General features: G+C 42.8%; 1 protein-coding gene across 1 annotated transcript; it reads left to right on the top strand.

Moving 5' to 3' along the window:
* The first annotated feature begins 697 nt into the window (after window positions 1–697).
* On the top strand, window positions 698–24932 carry kdm7aa (lysine (K)-specific demethylase 7Aa). Its single transcript, XM_037121594.1, has 18 exons — window positions 698–844; window positions 9400–9485; window positions 10001–10118; window positions 10313–10473; window positions 13017–13158; window positions 13929–14115; window positions 14550–14712; window positions 17179–17266; window positions 17363–17469; window positions 18659–18750; window positions 18903–18989; window positions 19476–19727; window positions 19832–19956; window positions 20165–20319; window positions 20430–20524; window positions 20679–20848; window positions 20933–21315; window positions 21811–24932. Exons 1-18 carry the CDS (start codon window positions 747–749, stop codon window positions 21897–21899), a joined length of 2598 nt encoding a protein of 865 aa, XP_036977489.1. The 5' UTR covers window positions 698–746; the 3' UTR covers window positions 21900–24932.

Genomic DNA, 24932 nt, shown 5'->3' with positions numbered 1-24932 from the left:
TCTATCTACGGAAGCCCTAAGGTGCAAGTGTAAAACAAAATTAAAGAACTTCACATGGTCTTAACATACTGCCTACCTGAGATCTTACCTAATGTGACTTCCTGATTAAATCTAATATATATGAATACATTTAAATGTGCATCGATTCACGCTCATTCATGCATTCTGGTCATATCATCATATTTTTTGTACAGGCGTCAATTTAAGATGGATGTCTTGGAGGGTCTTCATGAGTTTGTAATGATAAAGTAGGCTGAATGGGTTAAATTAATAAATGTATAATGTATGTAAAGATGTATCAAGAGTAACATATCTTCAAATTCACCTTTCACCTCACATAATGTTAACTGATATAATAATATACTAATCATAACATATAATTTACTCACTAAGGCCTATGAGGCTCACAAATGTTGCTTTATTTAGCCCATAAATTATCAGCTGAGAATAAGCCCCCATATTGAATTATAATATACAATGATAAATAATTAACCATAATAAAAAAAAAGACAAAATCCCCCAAACAGTCCCGTTATGTCAGTCCTTTGTTGGAAAAAAGTTTGTGTCTATTGTTGGTGTGCCCACACAACCAGATGGAAATGAATAATTTGGAAACTGACGTCAGAGGTGGGATCGCCGAGACTGGAGGATCTCGTGCGCGCTCGGCTCGGCCCTCGGGTATTTCCGGACGTTGGGTTAAATCCCCGCCCCGCTCCATTCCTGCGTTGTTTGGGGACAGTAGGAAGATGGCGGCGGCCCCGCTGTACTGTGTCTGCCGGCAGCCCTACGATGTGAGCCGGTTTATGATCGAGTGCGACATCTGTAAAGACTGGTTTCACGGCAGGTACGTCGGTTATGATGTCTTCCGTGGATGTGGCTCGTTGGAAGCGACAAACACTGGTTGTTTCTCAGAGAAAAGCGACGGCTCTGTAAGCGGTGTAGACTGGTAGCTAACTTAGCTTGCTAACGCTAGCGGTGGGCGACGGGGGTTTTAAACCGTCTATTGACACGACTTTACGAAAGAAAGTGGGGCTTCGTTCTCTGAAAAATCCTGTAAATTGTTCTACTAATGACACCAAAACATAAGACATGTATCGGCTCTTTGTAAGTATGTCGATATGGAACATTATTGACTGGAAAATTGCCCAAAGCAAGTAGTTTTTATCCACTAATACGCGGATCTATTAGGATCGCCGAGCTGTGTCAGTCAAACCTGAGTGATCGAAAGCTTTGCCGGGGTCATCGTGACATACAGGCGCTGCATGTCTGCCTGTGTCTCGTTATCGCTTCAGAGATAAGTTAAATGTTTGATTTATGAGATCAAAATGCAGCTGCACCGGTTGTTGTGTACCGCTGTGAGGACCAAAACCTCGGAATCTGGCTCACCAAGTTGGGTTATTCAAGGTAATGGCAACCGCAGCCAAACCCATGTACTTTAAACTTATCCACATGAGATCTGTTTTATAAACAACTTCCATTTGTTTTGGACACCATCCCCAGGTTAGTGTAACACCAGATTAATTAATATCCTTTTTTTATATAACATACACATTTCAAGCTGCATGTGTAACTTGTGTTTATGGTGTTTTGGTGTGTATTTTGTGTTTTATATTATGAGAAAGCTAATGGTAGAGAACAAGGGGCTTGTTATGGTCGGGCTTTTGATTGACAGCTTGAGAAATTTAAATCCCCCTTTCAAGCAGAGGAGGCACATGGCATGAGACCCCTAGTGGTGAGCAGGGGGACTTCTTAAAGGGGACCAGACTGGGATATATCCCTGAATTGCTTTATGGATATGTTTCGTCCTATTTTCTTATTTTCACGTGTCTTCTCTTCATTTCATGTTACAAGTAGGCCAGTGGTGTTACAGATGTGTTGTGTGATTCACGCTGTGTGTGTGGGTGGGAGATGTCAAAATCAAAATGGGAAATGTGTTGTTGTGTAATCAAACCCTTTTGTGTCTGGGCATGTAGGGACTAAAATGTCTGATTTCAGTCATACATGTTCCTAGTCCACACACGATAGGAAGACAAACACCCTAGACTCTGCGGTTAAGATTATTCTTTAAGGTTTCAGCGTGACAGAGTTAAGTGTAGATATTGTGTCAGGTACTGTAAAACCTGCCAAAGAGACAAAACAGGGTTGTTGTGTGGCTCACTGTCTGCTCTGATCCTTACACAAGCAGGATTACAAGATTTCCTCATAGCTATCAAGAACTTGTGTTCTAACTTTTGTCAATTTTATTAGAGCTGAAGCGATTCATCGATTAGTGGTCAGCTACTTTGACAGTTAAGATTAGTAAGATTGATTAGTTCAGTTTGAGGAAGACAGAAAGGAGTCAAAATTATGAGTCACTCTTCTTAAATGTCAATATTTAAAAAAAACTCCTTCATGACTTTAAACTTGTGGATAGAATAGGACACTGTCTTCGGCTCTGGTCAACACAGACATTTTCCCATTTTTCTAACTTCTTACAGATTAATCAACTAATCAATTAATCGATAAAGTAACCAACAATGAAAGAAGTCTTTATTTGTATTCAGACAAATTATATTTGGTGTGTCAGACACATGTAGTCAGCAAGACCTGACGTGACTGTAAAAGTGTCACTTTTTATGTACGTTGCTCTAAGTCCATAGGCCGATTTGGACATGAGTTACACATGCCCCGTTCTTTGAATCAGCCTGTGTGGGCGCATCTCCACGGCAACTGTTTATGAATACAATAATCTGCATTTGCTCGTGTTGAAATGACGGAAGCCATTGCGTAACCACATTCAGCATTCTGCCAAAAAACTTGGCGGCCAGCGATTGTGGCGAATCGGAGCCAGAAAAGACTGGCTGTGTGTCATGCGCCAGCAAGAAAAGGAACAAATGTTGGAGCTTCCCCCATTGATGACTAATAAGCAGATACTCACACACACACACACAGAGCAGAGCTCCAAAAACGGCCACATTTCCTGCCTCTTTCCCACGAGGCTGGCCAGAAGGAAAGGGATATTCTCTGGCTGTGGATGGTGGCACGCCGATGGAGTGGAAAGGAGAGGAGCTCAACCTCCTGGTGCCCGTTTGTCAATGTGCTAGCTGGGTTGTTGTTTGTGTGGGGGACTTTGTCTCGCTGCCTCAGTTTCTGGAAAGTGTCCTGTTTTCCATCACCTGTATCTCTCAGTGTGTCAGTGCACAATACAGCCCAGGACTAATGGGGTGAGGACTTGGGTCTGGGAAACAGGACCCTGTGTGGTTTATCTGTTTGGGAGGTGTGATCAGTGAAGTAATTTCTGTTGTTGTTGGAGTTGAACCAAGTTTTTCCTCCCCTGATACTGATTCAGCTCAGAGTATTTGCAAATATTTGATTTCCCCACATTTAAAATCTGTATACTTCACTGCAGTGTTACAGTGTTAAATGCGGCCAATTATTAGATCAGTCGATCAGGAGTGGACTTTTGTATGTAATTTCTGGCAATAGAAAATCTATCTGCGTGACTCAGAAAGAAATGTTCACAAATTAGGTAGGGTTTTAAAGTTTATTACCTTCATTATAATCTAAGTACACAACTCAATCAGTCGTTGACAATAGTATGGTTGTTTTCCAACATTTTCATGCACAAATGTTACATATAATGCCTGACACTGTCCAATGTACCACCACTCGGGCGGGAAAACAAATTGACAGTGATGGAAATCTTCGACTTAGTAACTGGATTCCTGTTCAAATGAACATCTTAGTCAAAGTAATAAATACCGTGAATAGATCAGTGATATACATCCCATTGTGACTGGTTGAGGCCAATCAGTCAATATCTGGGCCAAGTTCTGTCAATGCTGATAGTTTGTTTAACTCTCTTGTGGCGACCTAATAGCAGGGGAAATTTCTTATGGTCAAATTCTAACATTCTTCATGTTGTGTTTTAGATACCCGGATCCCTAGTTGCAGTGCTTCTTAAACCTTTTGGCTTATGTGTGAAGGCACGCCATTCATTGATCTGATCAACTTAAGACTTATTTCCTTGCTTAAATAGTTTAATCTGAAAAACCCTGTAGGGCTAAAACCATCCACCATTTCACAAGAAAATTACGTTCTCTCGTGACCCAGATTTATCTTGAATGCCACCACTCTGACAGAATCATCTAGGCAGTCACTGAAACCCACTACGAGGTCCTGTGGTTTGGATTACAAATGTTAGTTTGAACTCTGTTATTTACCATTTAGAGACTTACCTAATTACAAGACCTGCTTCTGTACATGGATTGTTTCCAGGGCTTCCTAGATGCCAATTTACGTCAACACTCTGGATGTTGGCATGCTGGAAATCCTCACTGGGTCAAGTGAGATCATAGGGTTTACCCCGGCGTAGGTGTCAGGCACTCCGGTCCGCCCATTGTCTGATTTAGGTATGGATGTGGGGGGGTGATGATAGACCAGTAGGGTGCAGTGGGGACAGAAGGAAAGATTGATGGGCGCTCCGGCTAGCCAAGTTCAATGCACGATCCGTCACTGTCGCACAGAGTGTGAGCACACTAAAGAGAGATGGATAGCCTCTCAGAGTGCCTTTTTAATGTTTACGCTAAGTGAATGGATGGACGAGTGGAAAGATTCTTCTCTTTTTTTTTAAAACTGTTGTTTTTCAAGAAAGACATTTCAAATTGTCTGTTTGGATGTGTGTTCGGTTAATTAGCCAGAGTAAAGAGCGACAGCGTAGCTTGTGTTAAAAGCAGTGTTTACATTCATTAACAAGGCTGTCTCATGGGGGCAGGTAAACTGCATCACTCTTAGTTTAATCAATGTTGATTAGGGGTCAACGGCCTCATGTATTGATCAGCAGTCAGATTGAATTATGATATTAATGATATATCACTTCTGGCTTAAGATATATCACTCTGGCATTGAGCTGCAACAATAAGTCGATCGAAAGAAAATTAATCACCAACTTTGAAATGAATTTTTTGTTTTTGTAATTTTTCAAGTAATATGGTCAAACGTTTGCTGGTTTTAGCTTCCTAATTATGAGGATTTGGTGCCTTTATTTGTCATGTATGACAACAAAATTAAGGGTTTTCAGGTCTTGGACTGTGGGTTGGATAAGAAGAGGAGTTCGAAGACATGCTAGTGTTTGGTTTGTTCATTCTGGACTATTCTGGAAATGTGGTGGACCCCATCAATTCTTATTTTCAGATGATTACAAACTAATGAAAAAATGATAATGAATGTTGGATTCCTTTTCTTCCCCTAAATCCTAAACACCAGACCTTTTGAAATGTGAGTGGATTTGGAACTCTTTATCATATTGGATCCAAATTCAGTGGAAAACTGTCAAGACCTGGCCAAAATATAAATGGACAGCTTAGTTATTAATTGTGTTTTGGATTCAGGAAGTCATGAAAATGCCTAACAACAAGCGTAGACAGAGGATTGCGTCCACAAACCAGTCAGTCTTGAGTTCAGACTGAGTTTGTCCTCTGATGTGTTTCAGCAGCAGACAGTCACAAGACTGATGACTTTGTAGGTTTTACAGGGGCGCTGGGGGCCCTTAAGACAACCACACTGAAGACATGTGTGAAAACAGAGCCTCAGTGCTCAGAGCCTCAAGGCAACTCAACCTGCACCAAAAACAATTAAGTTGTTAAAACTCCCCGGGGCTCCCATGACGCCCCATAAACAACAAAGTGAGCCTCTTTTGTTGTTTACCAGCTGACTACAGAGAAGCCCCCGGCCTCCTTCAAGCTGTAACCACTGCAGGGATGTTGGGTCGCTTTTTACACATTGCTTGCTAAAATGATTTAACCAGGAAGGCCAAAATGACAGATCCCTATCCATCTGTCAGGGCTCAGTGGCTCTTACCGCTGTCCAAGTCCTGTGCTGTTTATGTAAGCTTTGGCTGAGTGCATTAGGGAGAAGGGCAGGAGGAGTCAGGTGCTCCTCTGTGGGAGATAAAGATAGCCAGGTGTGTTTAACTGCCCTCATCTCCTCTCTATCTCTATCTCTTACCACCCATCCATTAGGGATCTGCCAGATCCCTAATATGGGCGTGTCGCTGCCCCATGCAGAGCAGTTATTTAGAGCTTAAAATAATGGTGATGCCCGCCTCCAGCTTTTGTGTTTCTGCACCGATCATGGAGGACAATGAACCCCTCACAGTGCATGGACTAATGAATAAGCCCTCTCAGTCACACAGGAAGGAGGCCCTTGATGAGAGGAAGTGGAGGGAGAGGGGCTGTTGATGGCAGGGGTTTAGCCAAGTACACACACATCTCCTCATTCAGGAAGGGATGTTTTGCTTGGTAATCTGCTGCAGTGCCGTCACACAATAAGCCTCCAGTGTGAATAAGGCGAGGTTTTGTTTTAATCTCTGTGACACATTAACTGTACTCTCTTTCACCTTCTCTAACAATACGCTGCATTGTTGTCCCACAACATTTGATAACACTATCTCATTAAGTATGAAGATGACGCAAGTTCTCTCCCCGCCAATCTGATCTTCGCTCTGAGTGCTTTCGAAGCAACTGAGGTTCACAGCGGTTCAAGAGCTGTTTGCACACTCACCAGCTCTGCGATGATGCAACTCACCATAAAGCCTCAGCAAGGCAGGAAGAAAATACTTGGCCCTCTTTCCCTTTCAGCTGAGCTTCCTCACCCCGTTTTTTTACATTCTCTGTCTCAAGTCCACACAGTTTCGCAAGCGCGGGTGCCTTGTTAAGCAATAATCATCACAGGTGACGCATAAACCGAGTCAGGCCAGCGTATGTGGCACAGTGCCCTGATTTCTTGCTGTGGCATTACATAAAGGAAAGTGAGCTGAGGACAACAAAGTCACCTCGCTCTCTCACACCAGGACGAAGCCGATGGCAGAGGCTGTGTGTGACTCATGCTTTCCCCCAGCGAACAGGCACATGTTTGAACCAAGATTCCTGATACATGAGCTAGTTTTAATACTACAGCCAAGCGCTGCACTGTGTTATTGTTGGTCATCTGCTTGCTCACGTGCAGGAGCAGGAGTGTTTCTTAAGCCTCTTTCTGGCATTTCCTCTTTTGATTTTCTTCCCAGGATTGCTTTTTCCTCTTCTATTGAAGTTGAAGGCAACTTGTGAAAAAGATGACTCTGATATAAACGGGCCTTTTTTAATGGCAAATACGACATTTGAAGTAGAGATATTTCATCAGTAACAGCAGAGCTGGTGATGCATTTGTTTAGAAAGCTGCTTTTACAGTTGTTAGGGGGTTGGGGAATATGGTTTGCCAGGCTTTTGTGGAATTGCAATGTTCTCTTGGGGCTGCTGTCGGTTCATGGTGCAGTGGCATGGATCATTAGGTTTTGTGTGGACTTGTGGGGTCCGTGCTGGCTTGTGGAAACAGGAGGTGGACATGCCGGATGCTGAGATATTCTATAATTCGCATGCATTTTTCAGGGATTTGGCTCTTTCAGGGTGCACGGTAGAGGTGGTCTCAGACGTTTTGGCCCCACTATATGTATTTTATGAGTTGTAACATTTTACTGATGGCAGCTTTCTGTCTGTGTTTTTACTGATTGCATTTTGTATATTTGTATATTCTACTCATGGTGGCATTGTCTTGAAAGTTATTCTGTATATGCTTGTCTGCTTTGCAAGTGCGGTTTTTCAACAAATGGATGTTTGCAGTGCAGCCAATAATAGCACAAGATTGCATACGTGGTGAACGGGGGTGCAGGAGCTACTGTTTATATCCTGTTAGTTCACCGGGGTGATTGGGGCCAGCATTCACACAAGCTCACCACTTCCTGATGAGTTAATGGCCCTCAGCTTTATTTCCCTTACAGTTTCCTGCAATTTCTTGTAGATCAAAGCTGATAGCAGGCTGTGAGTAGCTCCATCCCTCCTGCAGGCATCCCCCTTTTTAAAAGCTGAGGATTCACCAGCAACAAATCCGTCATTTATATGTCACTCACTGACAAACTGAAGCCGGTGACCAGTGTCAGTTCTCTTTCATGTGTTCTTAACTTGCTTTAAATCAGATTGTCCAGACTATATGTTATCCAAAATATCCAAATGTTTTTTATTTTTTAGCTTTTAAGCAAAGAAAATAAATGCCCACGGGTTGCCAGAGGAGTATTAGAAGCAGACATTTAACAAAGATACAGCCAGATGATGTTTAATGGTTTTCCAGGTCAAGTGGGGACATGCCATATGATCTCATAAAACGCACTCACTGTCTTCGGAGCTCAAAAATCACTTTAAAATGAAAAGCATAATGGCAGCCTACAAGTACAGAGGGTCCTTTTTGTGTGACCTCCTCACCACTTAGTGCACATCACTTAACCATAAAAATGACTTGCGCACATGCTTGAGTCACACAAACATGCACCTTGCAGGTCTTTATACCTCTAAATAGCCATTGGTGTCCATTCAGGCTGAATGGCAACTGGGTTGCTGCTCAACCCATGCTGCTCTGGAATGAGGCTCTGGTATGCAACAGAGGAATGCATGTGTGTTGGTGCCTGTGGTTCGGCTGTTGCAGGGAGGTCGGGGGTAGAGTTAGCACCATTGCAAATCCATGGGAGAAAATGGCGAGACTGCAGCAAATGTCATTATCTGTGCAAGCAGTTGATGCACTTCCAAGTTTTTGACTTTATGCTGTTGTCAGATATTGACAGCAGAATGGAAAGAACAGGAAACCTCACATTATTTCAACATCGGAGTGAAAACAAATTGTGTATAGTTCCTTTTAAAATATGTATAAGTGTAAATTACAAGTGTAAAAACCTGAATTGCAATATGGCAAATGGCAAAGTACGATACCAAAATTGTTGAAGTTGCAGTTATGACAAAATTATAATGAAGTAGTTTAGTGCTGCACAGATGTTCTGACATATCAGATGGATAAGAGCAAAGGTCATTTTCTAGACTCAAACTGTACTTTGCAGTTCCTCAGTGTTTGTTTATCCTGAATGTGTAACCCCTGACATCTCCTCGAGTAACACAAACGGTGCTTGACAGAGTTTGACGTTCGCTTGGGTGTGATTTAACTGTTTCAACTTGTCCAAGTCAGACAATGAACTCAACAGTGCACATTTAGTCAACACTGCTGGAGCTGATACATGTACTTGCACATCTGCTGTAGTGAAACAGTTTAAACCTCTGTTCGCTCAAAATGTCTCACTAATGAGAGCCAAGAAATCATTTGAAGGTGATGTGACTGGTTTCTGGATTTCTTTATCTTTTATGATAGTCAGCTGCCTGGTATTTTATTGAGTTTCAAATTTAGTGTTTTGGAGAGTTGGTCCAATAAAACAAGACATTTGAAGGAATCGCTGTGAATTCTTGTGATGGCATGTTGCTTGTTTGTGACATTTTATAGATGAAACAGTTTTAAATGTGTTTGAAAGCGTGTGAACTTGTTCTAACTCTGTCTCCTGTCCATCTCCAGCTGTGTGCAGGTAGAAGAGCATCAGGCTGTGGATATCGATGTTTACCACTGTCCCAACTGTGATGTCCTACAAGGACCCTCCCTGAGTGAGTACAGCTGTTTGTCATTAGTGGCTTTTTATTTTTGTATCTCCGTCTCCCGCTTGTCTCAGTCATAACATGTATATATCTCATTCATCAAACTCTGTCCTCTCATTCTCTGCCTCACATTTACATGTCTTACCCTTGTTCCATTCAGCCTTTTCCCCTCCCACCCCTGTCTCTGTATGTTGGACTGGTCCCAGGGGGAAAGGGTCATTCTCTGCAAGTCTGATTTTTTTCTTCTTCAAATGGGGGGGATGGGTCAACTTTGAGGAGCCCAGAGGGCAGACATTAACCGGCTAATTGAATGGTGTTGTAAGCCCTCTGCTTTGATTGGACAAGCTCCCCCCCCCCTCCATTTCCATTTCAATCTGAGCACATGGGTTGAGTGGAGAATTCATGTCCTTACAAAAAGTGGTGGCAACGTGCATAATTCACCACTTTTGGGAGCTTCAAGAGGGAAAATGATAAAATTAGAATGAATCAGCCCTGTGAACCTCTGCTGTCCCTGTTTGTTGCAGTGAAAAAGCGCAACAACTGGCACAGGCATGACTACACGGAGCCAGACGATGGATCGAAGCCAGTGCAGGCTGGAACCTCAGTATTTATCAAGGAGCTCCAGAACAGGACCTTCGCCAGGTAGATATCAATTTGGACACATGGACATGTACACATAACAATTGTCTCATTTGTCAACCTGTTAGTTTGAACACTGACATATAAGTCATCTCGTGAAGCACTCAAATCACTCAAAATGTTGCCCTTTTTTAAAGAAAAAAACAATAAAATGTTAACAGATCGAGTTAACTTAACTTTGTATTATCTTGTTTCAGTGGTGAGGAGATTATGAGGCGGATGAAGGGCGAGCAGGTGACACCCAGGTACCTGGAGAGACACGGCTTCAACTACCCTATAGGGGTCACGGAGATGGAGGGCCTGGGACTCAAGCTACCTCCTCCTACTTTCTCTGTCAAAGATGTCGAGCAGTATGTGGGTAAGTTAAATGCAAAAAATCAAATTTCTGCCATTGGAGGGGTTTCTCAAATCTGAAAGGACCTCAGGAGGAGAGAGTCAGGTGCAGAGCCAAACATTCTTGAGGAATACACCCAGAGAGATGAGGAAGAAAGAATCAGGAGAAACAAGTCTCTGGTTAGTGCTGAGTTGTGTGAGAGTTCACCTGAATTCAAACCCTCAGACACGCTTGTTGTGTAGTGTTGCTAGCTAGCTTCCAGCTGAGGTAAACTGAAGTAAGGTGGCTGTCTGTGAAATTCCTTCCTCTCTCTGATGACAAAATTAAATGCACCGCTAACGTTAGTAAACTTGTTGATTTTCTGCATTAGAACCATGTTAGAAACATTTGGGATAATGTAATAAGTACACAACCCAATAAAATATGTATATGTAATCGACATTTAAACATTGAAATGTTACATACTGTATCTGTGGTGTCGTCAGCTGTATCAAATTAACAATAACTCATTAAAGTTTATCCTTTGGGAAGGATGTGGATTGGAATACACAGTATCCTCAAGTCTGCTTAAAAGCTTATGAACCACCCAACGGCAGCCAGCTAAGTGGCCATTGCTGAGCAGGCACCATCTGTGTGTCAATATGAACAGGTTTCCAGGTTCATGGGGTTTTAACCCACTTATCGGGCATCAGGCGATGGCTGAATGAGTCCTAAATGAGTGACGTCTAAGCTTTCACTACCCTCTCTGTGACCACTACGCTTCCTTAGTGAAACAGCCTGCCACTTCCCGGCTCCAATTACAAGACCATTACCAAGCCCACTGGTGTTTTTATCATTAAGTTCAGATTACAGACTCCCCCTCTCACTTTATCTCACTCTCCCATGCCCTATTGAGCATTAAGCCAAGGCACAGGTGTTGTGACCGAGGGACTGAGTGTCAGCTTACATTTCTTACAGTTAGAAGACAATGAGAGAGCAGGAGTGGACGCTGATGTCTTCTGTGACTCACTAATGTGTAAGCAGTTGTGCAGCCAACTTTGTGTGTGGCCCACGATTGAGCCCAGTGGTCGAGCATCTTATGATGGAGGGTCCATAAATATAGCTTGTAACACAGGTTTGATAGAGATTCACACATTGAAGAAAATGTAAATCTGTGACGTTTATACAATAGCGTTTGCAACACAGACCCCAAGAGGAGAAGTCAGGATTGTACTTTATTGCCTGCATTCCCACAGCAAGCTTTGTCTTTAAATACATATTTGAGATCTTTATGGAAATCAACTTTCTGCTCAAAATGATGAAATGTATTCTCAGGCCAAAGCCAACATTTAAATCTAACATTTCCTCAGGCAGCTGTGCGGCTGACTTGACATTCTTCCAGTGAAGAAGATCAGAGCGTCTCCGGATTTAAACGTTCATTTGACCCCCGGGCAGGTGCTTTATCTTTCCAAACAGACTGTACACATCTGTGAGATCACAAAACTACCTTTAGAACAAGCTAAAGAGTGATAACGTTTGCACTTTTTCCATGAGGTTGTTCCCAAATGAATCGATTCATTTTGCTGCTCTGTAGTGCAGTAAGAAGTGTTTCTGGTTGACAAAGACATATTTGCTGCTATTACCCTAATTAACAAGCTCTTTAACATTACGGGCTGTAGTGATATATCATGGTGGTAACAATAGGACATGAAGTAGCTGAAGTGCCTCTCAAGCGGCTTCAGTACTGTAGCTTTTGGACAAGATAAAAGGCTTCTTGCTGTCGGGTTTGTGAGGCTGGTGTTTGAGCTTGGCGTTGTGTGGTTTCCATGCAGCTTTGTCTCTCACTGTGTGACTGACTGCCTCTACTCCAGCTGTTCTCTGTCATCAGACGCTGGCCAGCTGGGCCTTCAGAGGTGTGTGTGTGTGTGTGTGTGTGTGTGTGTGTGTGTGTGTTTGAGGGGGAGGGAGGGAGGGAGAACACGCAAAGGGGCAATAAAAAAGGTGAGTGGGAGGGGTGTGGGGAAAATACAACAACCAGCTGTCTAGCTACACACACTGCAGCTCGGTCCTACTTCCGGCCCCAGTTGTCACCCGAGTGTGATTTGTAGAGTTCCAACTGTTAGCTGTGTATTCTCTTCTTTGACTTGTTTTTTTCTTTTTCCTTTTTAAGCATCTGTTTTCTGTCTCTTACGCTCAAAAATGCGCCACACAAAGCCTGTACATGTACACTCTTTCTCACATCTATAGACATATTCGCCGGTGTGTTTGAGGTCTCCCACGCACACATAGGCGTTAAAAGCATCAGCCCTCTCACCTCCACCCACGCCCCCTCCTCAGGGACTGCCAGTCTGGACAGATTGACAGATTGCCTCGCTTGTACAACCCTTCCCCACGCTGCCATATTGGTGCCAGTTTCCCTCAGGGCTTGATCTCTAAAAGCACATGGAGATGCCAGCAGGCCACTGACCCCAGTGAACCCAACGCCTACTCAGCAGCCAATTAAAAAGTTGAAGATATTTCTCATTCAACACTGCAGAAGTTCTCCATCTGATGTAATATGGACTAAGTGGTGCTTATCTCCCATGTAGGTGGCGACAAAGTCATCGATGTGATAGATGTGGCACGGCAGGCAGACAGCAAGATGAAGCTCAGCGAGTTCATCAAGTATTTCACCGCGCCGCATCGACCGAAGGTCCTCAACCTCATCAGCCTGGAGTTCTCTGACACTAAGTAAGCTATGCCCCGGTCTGATCGCTCTGTTGGCTCAAGGAAGAGCTTCAGGAAGCACAGAGTCCTAATTAACGCAAGCAGTGCAAGTCAGTCAAGGCATGTCACACACTGGCTGTGTGACAAAAATGTCTAACAATGTTTAGGGTTTATTATTGCAAATTTGTTTCAGCGTCCAGTCTTATCAAGTAAATCTTAAGTAGTTTCACTTTGTCGAACTTTCCCTTTATTTTATGATCAACTTTTTTTAATCGTTTTGCCTCAAACACATGCAAACAAATCATAACAACAACATAAAAACCAAAACAAAACTGCAGTTTCCAAAGTCAGGAATTAACTTAAACACTATTATCAGTTTCCGTTGTGAATTAGAAGGTGTTGTGGTAATTGTTACTTTTCTGCTTGCATACATACCAATGTCAATATATATGCAATTCATTAGCCTGGACCACTTATCAGCTTCACGGTCTTTGAATTTCAATTACATAGCTGAAACCAGCTACATTTTTGGGTTTCCAGTATGCCAGGTAGACATGGGTTTTGTTAGGATTGAATCGATAGTGATACAATTTAATCGGTTCATTTTTTTTATTGGTGCTCTGATATATTGTTTCTAGACAGTAAGCAACAGTAATATTTACGACAGAAAAATAATTCTGAATTCATTAATAGCTGACTGGAAACTAACTTAAAATGACAGTAAAGAGAATCATTAACTTTGAGTTAAGGTAACTGCTTTAAAGACTAACCACACTTCTGTTTCGCCCATTAAGGATGTCAGAGTTGGTGGAGGTGCCTGACGTGGCTCAGAAGATGTCCTGGGTAGAGAACTACTGGCCAGATGACTCCTTCTTCCCCAAGCCCTTTGTCCAGAAGTACTGCCTTATGGGAGTCAAGGACAGCTACACAGATTTCCACATAGACTTTGGGGGCACCTCGGTCTGGTACCATGTTCTCTGGGTGAGTGTGTGCATGAAATCAGGCATGAATTGACAATGACACATTTCAGGCTAAATTAGCTACTTGTTTGTTGTTTAATCTGAGACCACGCTGCCCTTTCATTTGTCAAGCTCGGTGATTTTCAGTGTGTTTGTTAATACGGAGGTATTTAGGGCAGGCAGTCACGGCTGATTGGCCACCACTTGCTGAAAGGTCACACTGCTTCTCACATCACATCTATTCATCAGGCAGCTCCGGGGGCAGCACTGCTGTGCCCATCATGGTGATCTTACCCTGCCTCTTCCATGAACTAAAGCTGACCTTAATTTCAAGGTGTTTGTGGGTGTTTATAACGGCAGCATCACCACAGCTTCCTCAATCTGACACACAACATCTCAGTTTCACTGAAGTGTGCTGATCATTTACTGAAAAATCTCTGTTCTTCCGCTCTTCAGGGTGAGAAGGTCTTCTACTTGATCAAACCCACTCCCGCCAACCTTGCACTATATGAGGCATGGAGCTCCTCGCCCAATCAGAGTGAAGTGTTCTTTGGGGACAAAGTGGAGAAGTGTTACAAGTGTGTTGTGCCCCAAGGAACCACCCTGCTCATCCCTACAGGTTTGTGGCTTTGTTTAAGCTTGTGTGAAGTTTCTGTCGGTCATAAAGTTCAAAGTTCCTCCACTGCTGACTTTGATATTACTTTCACCTCCTGGTCCGGACCAAGGAAGAGGTTCCGGTCTGGTATTGTGTTCACACTGACTTTTCACAAATGTACCAAGTACTGAAAAACAGGAAGACATTAGCCACACTTCCACCACAGGAACTTACCCCAGGGTCTAGGAACCTTAGTAGGAACTTGGATTTCCAGCTGCAGGGGTCGGGGTCTAAATTAAGCCCTGGTGACATTATTTTACCTCCTAAAAATGTCCTGCTCAAGGGGTAGTACTTTCCAAAAGTACAGGAACTGTGGGTGTGGGGTTTGCGGCACTGAACATTTCTGATCGGCATGTAAGCTTTTAAATATAGCCACCATTTTAAAAAGTCTAAAGCCATACACCAGTTTTCTTTCACTCTGTTATGCTTGAACACATTTCCAGAGAGGAAACGCAGCTATTCTGACTGATATGTTCCTACCAATCAACACAAAGTAGTTTCCACATCCTTCAAGAAGGACTCAAACCAGTGTAGGACTGTGCCAGAAAGTTGCACCTTGTTTCTGGTCTGTCAAGAAATATGCTGTGGAGTGTGTTGAAAGCACCACTGAGGTCTAATGAAAAAACTTATTTGGGCTCCATTGTTCAGAACATGAACGCACCCTCGGAGCACCCTGGTACACAGTACATTTTGGACATACAGTACGGCTGTCTGTTTCACTAGTGTTGTATCAGTGGCTACGTTTACATACACCTCATATTACTCTATTCTTGATTTTATACGGTGTCATGTAAACAGCATATTCAGTTTAGATATTCTGAATTTGGATATGAAGTTTCCTGATTTAGACATGCTCGACATGCAGATACTATTAAGATTTTAGGAGCATTCTTTGTAGAATTAGAACATGTTTCTCAATTGAGATGAATTTGCGATGCACTGTTGCCATCTCTGTGCATGGAGGCTGGGGTAAAGATTTTCTTCCTGATACATCCAGTGTAGAGATGCCAAATTACAGACAATCCCATTTCTGTTTGGAAGGAGAGAAGCACCTACTTTTAAACATCGTGACTTGGATATCAGCAGGTTTTTTTTAATATGCATGAATGTCAGGAACAGGAATATCAGGAGATATTCCTATATCTGTAGCTATGAACACAGCTTAGTTGGAGTATTTTCTTTTATGGATAAGGGCAAAACAGAATATTTTGCACGTGTAAACGTAGTCGGTGTAGCTGTCGTCTGACTAACTCTTGAGTGCCAACCCAGCTGACCTGTTGTCGGGATTTGTTTGTCTTTTCACATGCGTTCAAAAGTGAAAATAATCATGCTTCCCAGGGCTGCTGCCAGGAAAATACAGGCCTCCTGAAGGTCCTCTGTCATTGCCAGGGGAAAATAACAGAGAGGGAATTTCTTCCTGAGCAACAACCCAAACAGTTCTTAATGATCATGATTACAATGGAAAAATGAGGAGAAACAGTGCTATTATGTAATATGATGAAAGTGGCAGTGATGCTGCAGATCACAGCTTTCTCTGCACATGACTTCGTAAGCTGACATCACTTTAACCAGCAGGGTAAAAAAGATGTTTGTGTTACGTGTCGCTAACAGAATATGCTTTCTCTTACAAAAGTGACGCTAACGTCTCCTGTCATACAATTACCCTTCCATTAGCCTCTCAAAAGAGTTTTTTAAGCCGATCGAGTTCCTTTGCTGTCGCCATGCACTTGGACACAAAAAGCTCAGTTCAGTCCGTCAACTGCTGGACAATCAGTCTTCTAGCAATGCTTTCTCAGTCGGCTGAAGCAGCGCTGTAAAGAAGGGCTTTTTTAGCAGAGAGGGTGTGGAGAGGTGGGAATTAAGTGGGGGTCAGAGAGCACAGTAGGTCAGTCAACCAGTGCATTATCAGGCCTGTCCATCAGACTTAAAGAAAACCCCCTTAGACTCTGCTTTCTCTCACTTTATGTTGTGGAAAGAGGAATGTTTATTAGAGGGAGAACCCGTCATTTAACGGACAACCTTATCTTTTTTAAAGGCGGACTGTGGGAGGGAAAGAAGTTTGTTTTCGTCCGGACACAGGAGTTTTTTTGTGTGCGATCAGTGGCCTAAATGTCTGTTCGTGCAAAATCCTAAAAAGTTTTGAAAAGGCTTAATTTTAACAGTTATGTTTTCACTATTAGGATTAAGCTTGAAGTTGTGTGTGCAGTGGGTTTAACAGTCATTTTTGATTTTTCAAACTTGCCTTTATAGTAACAATTCAGATGTGATGATTGTCAGTCTGTGCACCTTGAATGTTCTTGAATTTTTCTCTTACAACGCTTAAGTACCCTTTATTAAGTTATCAATTTAGCTGTCATCTCTCTAAGTGTGTTATTGTTGTCAGTCTGTGGGTTCGTTGTGTAAACCGCTGTGCTCTGGCGCCCCCTGCAGGCTGGATCCATGCTGTTCTCACCTCTCAGGATTGCATGGCGTTTGGAGGGAACTTCCTTCACAACCTCAATATTGGCATGCAGCTCAGGTAAACGGCACATCAAATACAGGGATGGCTCGATTTATGTTAATCTGCTTTACGTTTATCACTGAACCATTTTGTGCTCCATCTGTTGCTTCGCAGGTGTTACGAAATGGAGCGTCGTCTGAAAACCCCAGACCTCTTTAAGTTTCCGTACTTTGAGGCCATCTGTTGGTATGTGGCCAAGAACCTCCTGGAAACGCTAAAAGGTGAGAGACAAATGATAATATGTACAAACATGGAGACGAGAACACGCATTATTATATAGAAGTAGGATGTTTTACATATTAGATCTGTCAGAACCATAACAACAAATAAAAATGGATAAAAGGCTGTAAATGTAGAGCAGGTGGTTGATTTTGTAGGAGCATCTGTTCAAATGTGTGCGGTCTAAATGATGGAATTAAAATTGCTACCGTCAGAGACAATATTAGTTATGATAACAGTCCAGGCTCAGACCCAGAACGGCTCCAAAACTACTGTGCCGTGGATACATTTTATCTCCACTGTCAAAAGCATTGATGCGCTCCAATACCACAAGATGCAATATTGGCAACTTAAAAAGAAACGCTTGCATCTTTGTTTTTGCTCTCAGTGAAGTCATTTCTTGGAATATCTCCAAATGATTCATATCCCTGAAATCTGTACAACTTAAGGCTATCTAAAGCTAACTGTCACTGAAGCAGAAGAGATGATAAAAGTAATCACATTATATTTAAAAAACACAAAACGTTGTGATCCAGAACATTGTAGAAACATTTAGAAACATGAATGAAATACATCTTATCACTCAAACTATGTATATGTTTTAGTTTTTGAGACAAAGAATTAAATCAATAATGATAACAATATATATACGTTGTCTAATTTCTCTCAGTCGCTTTCTGACAACTATCAACCTGCTTCTCTGCTCCTCTCCCACCATTTGTTGGCATCACTGCTTGTTGTCCCAACATTGTGTAACGCACATTATATAACATAATGGCATCGTCATGGCGGTACAAAGTGATGAGGCAGAAGACAGAAGCCTCGGCTTTCTGCTGCAGAAATAATGTGTGTCTTGGCTATAACGGTTGTTCTGTTAGATTGATTTAAACAAGATTATATAAAGAACGATCGCCTGAGGGAGATCAGTTTTCATAGAGTTTATGCTTTTGTGTATATGAAAATTTTAAACTTTTCTACTGGGTGAGAGACGATATGAGCATGATCCATGTGGAAAATGGTGGTCAGGTTAAATCTTCCCACCAAGGTCTAAATATTATCTATCTTGGGACGTTTGAGTATAAAATGATTCTCCTTTTAACATTTTGCAGTTTTCTCTCTGCTGTTTTTTTTTTGTTTTTTTTACAGACTTAACTCTTGTATTATTTGTTTTTTCTTTCCCACCCACCTCAGAGCTACGAGAGGACAACTGTCCGCCACCGACCCACCTAGTGGAGGGAGTGAAGGCTTTAATCAGTGCACTGAGGACCTGGTTGAAACGAGAGGTGAGAGTTCTCACAGTCACCTCAACAGTCCAGATGGTTATTGTTACACGGTCGGAGACATCGCCGCCTTTTGTTCTTATCTGCTTGATGTGTGTCAGTGATCAACAACAGACTTCTTTCTGTTCTCAATGTGCTCTGCTGTTGCTTGGCAGGTGACTGAGCCCACCAGTGAGGTACCGGATCATATCAGGCCAAACCATCTCATTAAAGAGCTGACTAAGGAAATCCGCTACCTGGAGGTAAGAGGGGAAGAAGAGGGAAGGATATACGATATATGCGGTTATTTTTGTCAGCCCTGAGAGGAGCTTAGGTTCTGAATAGATGCATTAGTGCTGTTTTTAATGATAATAAATTGTCCTGAAAACAAGCAACAGCCCCAGCTTTTTGTAGCATCTTACAGTCCGTCCTCAGACCCTTCTCTCTCTTTTATACACAGCTATTACGAGATTCATTTTGCCTTGTTGATGTGCTTTTGAGGAGCACTCTGGTGCTATATTTAGCACTAATTTTGTGCCGCTGTGATCTGTTGTTCTGTTTTGTTTGATGGACTTTGTTATTCTACGTAACTCAAAAGTTTAGCCCAGCTTCACATCCCACCTACAGGAGGCCAAAAGCTAAACTGACAGCTGATTATGAGGCTAAAACTTTCAAACATCTTTCAGGAAATTCATGAATTTCTTCTGACTTCTTCAGTAACTTGACTCCATGATGTGTTTGCTGCTTAGGAGGAACCGGTCAGCGGTAGCAAGCCAGTGAAATCTCAGGGAAGTGGGTGTGGAGTAGCATCTGGATCAAACGGCTGCCCGGCCACTCGCTCCACACTGGAGAAGCTGTGCCAGGCCCGGCAGGCGAGAAGGGCGGCCAGGCGGCTGAGGGAGCAGCAACGACAGGCCCCCAAGGTGCCCTCGAACCTGGACATCTTGGAGCGGCACACCAGGGAGGTGCTGAGGAGGCTGGAGGTGGGACCGCTGGAGGAGGTGAGGAGGCAGATCACAAAATCTACTCAAATTATTTTAGCTTTATTATTTTTTTATTACGTGTAATAGCTTATGTTTATTGACTGACGTTCTGTTCCATTCAGGATGAGGCGTTCTGTGCCAAGGTTCATGGGAAGCTCAACAAAGTGTCGACTGCATCGGCTGCTGCTGCAGAGTCTTTAGACGACAACCACCTCCGGCTAATGCTGGTCAACGGCAGAATCATCAGGTGAGAGCTCGCTTCACTTCGGTCTTCTTATTAATGAAGGCTCAGAGGTCATTTGCGGTAAGTTACTGCCGTAAGCTTCATAACAAATGCTTTTTTAAAAATTCAAATAACGGGGGACTTATTATTATTCTGCAGTCAGGATTCTCTGTATTTCATGGCGAGGTTACATCGTGTTTCATCATTTCAACATGTGTCTTTGTGCGTGCAGAGATTTAAGGCGGCCAGGCAGCAGCCCGGTGAAGACGGAGGGTGAACGGTCACCTGTTGGCCAGGGCCCACCAAAGAGTTGTGTGGATGTGAAGTTGGAGAGGACACACGACGGTCAAGAGCAGCACAGCACGGTGGACAAACCCACAGTCCTCAGTCAGTCACTACTTTGAGCTCCTATCATCCTTAATCAGATGTATATAAGCAGAGTAGTTTAAATCATTATGAACATTTTAAACTCAAAGTGTGTTTGTGTGTTTTGCCAGGGGCTCTGGAGAGGGTGAAGACTGAACTCAGGGAAGAAGTCTCAGGACACTCCGGGGTGTCAGACGTGGAGTCAGACAGTGACTCTCCCACAGAGGTAAGAACCTCAGGATCATGTGTCACACTGACTGAAAGGAAGGAAAACCACAATCAATACTGAGCTATTTAAAACCCTCAGCTGTCCTGACGCCTTCATTTTTTACACCGAAGTACGTGCGGCTCAATCACATGAAATCTCTCTGTTAATGCAGCATAAATCGTCATCGTCGTCTTCGTCGTCATCCTCTTCTGACGAGGATTCAGACAGCTCCCAGGAGGACGAGGAGGAGAAGGGCTCGTCTCACCAGAACGGCTCAGGGCACACCATAGAGCTGGACCAGTCTGGCCAGAAACTCAGGCACAAACACAAACCACTCAAACGGTAAGAAATGCCTGAAAATGGTCACGTCACTTGTAGTTTTTAAGAGCACTTGAGATGTAAACAAGTCCTGTGTTCTCCCTGCAGAGAACGTCCTACCTCACCCAGCACAGAAGAGGCCATTCAGGGGATGCTGTCCATGGCTGGTCTGCTGTGCTCCTCCAAGCCGGAGAAGGTAGCCTCGCCCCAGAAACCCTGGTGGTCCAGCCCCAGCCAGTGCTCGCCGCTGGAGCAGAGGGAGGCGGCGCAGCACCAGCACCGCCTGCAGGGGGACAAGAGCCCGATGGACAGCCAGGGCAACAGCAGCGAGGCCTGGGACAATCAGGGGCTGCCCAGCCCCCTTAACCGGAGCCACGGCAGCAGCCCAGAGACGGACTACCAGTACTGTGACCCCTCAATGTCTCCGCCGCTGCACCCCTCCAAGAGGCACGCCCCCAACCCCCCACCTATCAGCAATCAGGCAACGAAAGGTTTGCAGATTATTTTTACTTCTTCGTACTGTGAAGAGACAGCAGACAAATGTTTTCACGCTCACCAGCTGAAGAGGGAAAGTTTCTCAAATGTGATGTGAACAAATATTTACACATTAATAGAATGTGGATTTTTTAATTGCAGAGAGGAAGTTGAATTAATTTAAACATGACGTAAATAACATGAAAATAGAAATAAATGTAAACATGCAGTTTACAATTAAAGACAGCTACCCCAGCTCTCCATGATGTGAAGATTAAATTAATGATAAATAGTTAATAATTTACCTTGTTCTGGTGGTTTTGGACTGTTAATCAAAACATTCAATTCCTTTAAATATGTCAACTTGTGGTCTAGGACATTCTGATATTTAAAGATCGCCATTTTATAGAAATACTGGACAGCTGAAATTAATTATTTTTTAATGATTTAATAATTAGGTTCTTTCTTCTTTCCATTAACATTCAGTCTCATTTTTGTTTTTCTTTCTTCAGGCAAGCGGCCCAAAAAAGGAATGGCCACAGCCAAGCAGAGACTGGGAAAGATCCTGAAACTCAACAGACACAGTCGCGTCTTCGTCTAACACTCCAAATCTTCAACGGGAAAATGAAAACACGGGGATGAGAAAAAAGAATAAAAAAACAATTTGCATTTTTGTTTCCAGACACTTTTGTGCCGTAGAAATGAGAAGAAAAAAAGAACTCACCGCCTGGAGACGACTAAACGAAAACCTTTTTACACGTTTAAAAACAAAAAACAACACGCTCACTGTGCATGCTTAGGAGACAGGGTATTGGATTTGAAATAAGCAAGTGCACGACTTCACTACAAGCACACCCAGAACAAAAACAGAAAAAAAAGGAGCAACAGGAAGAGGAGACGACGAGCAGGTTATGAAATGCTGCCGCAGGGAGAAGGTGGACTGAAGCTCCTGCGGGCATTCAAACGGACAAAGATGTAGGAGGTCTGACAAACAGAAACAACAGGAATGCTCGCTTTGCCGGGGAGCAGCACGATCTCTACTGCTTCTGATGCCAACATCAGCTGCATCACATTTACTAAGATTTCCTCCCTTCCTGCCTCCCTCCCTTCAACCTTTGCTCGCTTCATGTCTGACGATCTGAACGGGATGGAGGAGCGAAGAAAAAGCTCCAGCAGGGTCCTTTTCTTCCCCTTTTTTTTTTTTTCCCTCTGGCCCTGAGAGGAGGAAACGAGGTGCTAACGGAGGAGGACTGATATTTCAAAATGGTGCTTATTTGTTTGTACTTTTCTCCACTCATGCTTGCCTCCCCTTCCCCCTTCCCTCGATTCCCCCACTTTTATCTCAATCACACCAGCAATAATGACTTGGAGGAGAGGACAGAGCGAGAGGCAGCACTTTGACGCGTTTCTTCCTCGTTTGAAAAAAAAAAAAAATCAGTGCGTTAGACTCGCACAAGTCCGTGCGAAAGTATCCTCTCAAATGTGCACTGGGGATCCGTGTTTCTGAGTCAAAGTGCTGCCTCTCTGAATTTGTTTAAAATGGGAATTGCGAGTCGTTCGCTCGGGTCCGATGACGAACGACTCGCTTGATATCCTGCTTAATTTATTTCTTGTTTTATCTGTGATGGTTTTTTTTATGTGTTATTTTTATGGATTCTGAATGATGTATTTATTAATTGAAAGAGATAATGATTTTATTATATTTGGACCCTTAAACCTCGGCTATTCTGAGGGTTTTTTTGTTTCCTTTTTATAGGGTTTTTTCGCTCCTTTTTTTTTTTTTTTTTAATCTTTAACCCATACTTTTTGTAAATGTGGATGTTTTAGAGTTCATGTGATCACCATCTGTTGAGTAGCATTACCTACAAATCCTTTTCACGACTCTCTTTTTCTTCCCCAGTTGAATAGATCCTGTGTTGATTCTTGTCTGTTCTGGTTTCCTCTTCTCCCTGTAGCCGGAGGTGTTCGGTGGCTATGTGCGAATAGTAAACTAGGTTAGGTTGAGAAACTTCCATATCTACACCTGAGCTTTTTCAACTAGTGCCACTTCTCACTTAGCAAAAAAAAACAAAACATAAAACAAGTATTCTGAGCCACTGTGGTCGATCCAAAGTAGTCGATGCATTCAGAAGAAGTGAACATTTGAGGAACTTCAATGGGATGAGTGAGGTTTTACCTTTTTTTAGTAAAAAAAAAAAAAAGAAAAGAAAAGAAAAAAAATTCCAGTGCTGATGTGTGTTTTGCTCGGGGTGTGCAGTTCTTCACTCTCAGGGAATGATGCCATGGACATAAACCTTCGATTAACCACCAGCCACATCATGGATGCAGACAGGATGCTCTCAGCACTCGCTCAAGACTTTAAAAGTTTCACCTCGTGCTCTGCAGTCGCTGAGGTTCGTTTGTTTTTCATTGTTTCAAAAAAAAGAAGGAAAAAAAAAGATGATTTCCTGGTCGTGGTTTTCAAGTTGTGATGATAAGCTGTGCTTTAACCAGTCAGTCATTGTATCTTTTAGGCTCACTTTTACAACTTCTGTTCACATGGGTTCGGTATTGTCTCGCCCCAATGCTTCCATAAAGGGTCATTACACCAATTTTACACATTAAAGTGTGTTTACAGGTCTTATGGAGAGAGAAAAAAAAACCTTTTGTGCCTCCAGACGAAGCTGCATGTAATCTGATAATTTGCCTCAAGTGACGTCAATCAGTGGCTCAACTGCACCGTGGGTTGTGAAGGTGCCAGGTTTCGAAAAGGAAGGCGGCTTTCCGCTTTGAGTGTCTTAAAAAAAAAAAAGTTTATCAAGGTGGTCAACGTGTTTGTAAAATGCAAAACAACTTGTCTTTGGTGTTCATACTCTGACACACTGAGGACAGAAATATTGACTTGATGCGACCGAAGAGCACGTGAATGCAGCATTAGGCTGGACTTATTTTTCAAAACCTGGTGACTACATTACCCAAAATGCAACTCGGCCACTGAGTGAAATCACTGGAGAATAATTATCAGATTACATGCAGCTTCCTCTGGCGCTACAAAAGGCTTCATACTACTTTGTTCACATATGCAAACACACTTTAAAGAGTAAAATTGGCGGAGCCGCCCTTTAACACATGTTCAGCTCAGTGTTTAAGTAAGAAAAACTCCCTTGTGACTCGATAAAGACACTTCACACGTTGCCAAGTAGCTTTAAGATGACTCTCTGAACAGCATGAGACTTTGAAAGCTTTGCTCAGGTTGACCAATCATTCAGCCCTGATGATGTGTTCCACTTGACCTACAACACGAGCGTTAATCACAATGCCAGACTGACTTCCTCCCTTTTTTTCTTACACTACACTTTAACCTTTGAACTCTTTGCATGTCAAAAAACACATGAGCTGGCCCGCAGGCAGGGTTTGTTATAAGCTGTTTAGTATTCATCGTACAGGATCTGTCCCTCTTTTGCTTTTATACGCAGCTCCCTTGGCATTTGTGTTATGTGCGTTGGTTCTTGCAATGTTTTTATTTTTTCTCTCCAGATTTAAATGGCTTATGATTTTAAATATACAAACACTGGCTAACTGTGACACTGTTGATGCGTTGCATTTTGTTTCTGCATTTCAAAAAAATTGCGTGTAAATAAAACTAATGAAATAA

Source organism: Acanthopagrus latus, chromosome 14 (genome assembly GCF_904848185.1).
Source record: "Acanthopagrus latus isolate v.2019 chromosome 14, fAcaLat1.1, whole genome shotgun sequence".
NCBI classification, from domain to species: domain Eukaryota; kingdom Metazoa; phylum Chordata; class Actinopteri; order Spariformes; family Sparidae; genus Acanthopagrus; species Acanthopagrus latus.
The sequence above is the reverse complement of the archived record's forward strand: the minus strand, read 5'-3'. Positions and strand labels throughout refer to the sequence as shown.

Bases quoted from the DNA above. Each gene is read 5' to 3' on its own strand.
- kdm7aa (XM_037121594.1), top strand. From the start codon at position 747: ATGGCGGCGGCCCCGCTGTACTGTGTCTGCCGGCAGCCCTACGATGTG. The intron at 13,159-13,928 runs GTAAGCTATGCC...TCGCCCATTAAG, and splicing joins CTGGAGTTCTCTGACACTAA to GATGTCAGAGTTGGTGGAGG. The intron at 20,849-20,932 runs GTAAGAAATGCC...TTCTCCCTGCAG, and splicing joins AAACACAAACCACTCAAACG to AGAACGTCCTACCTCACCCA.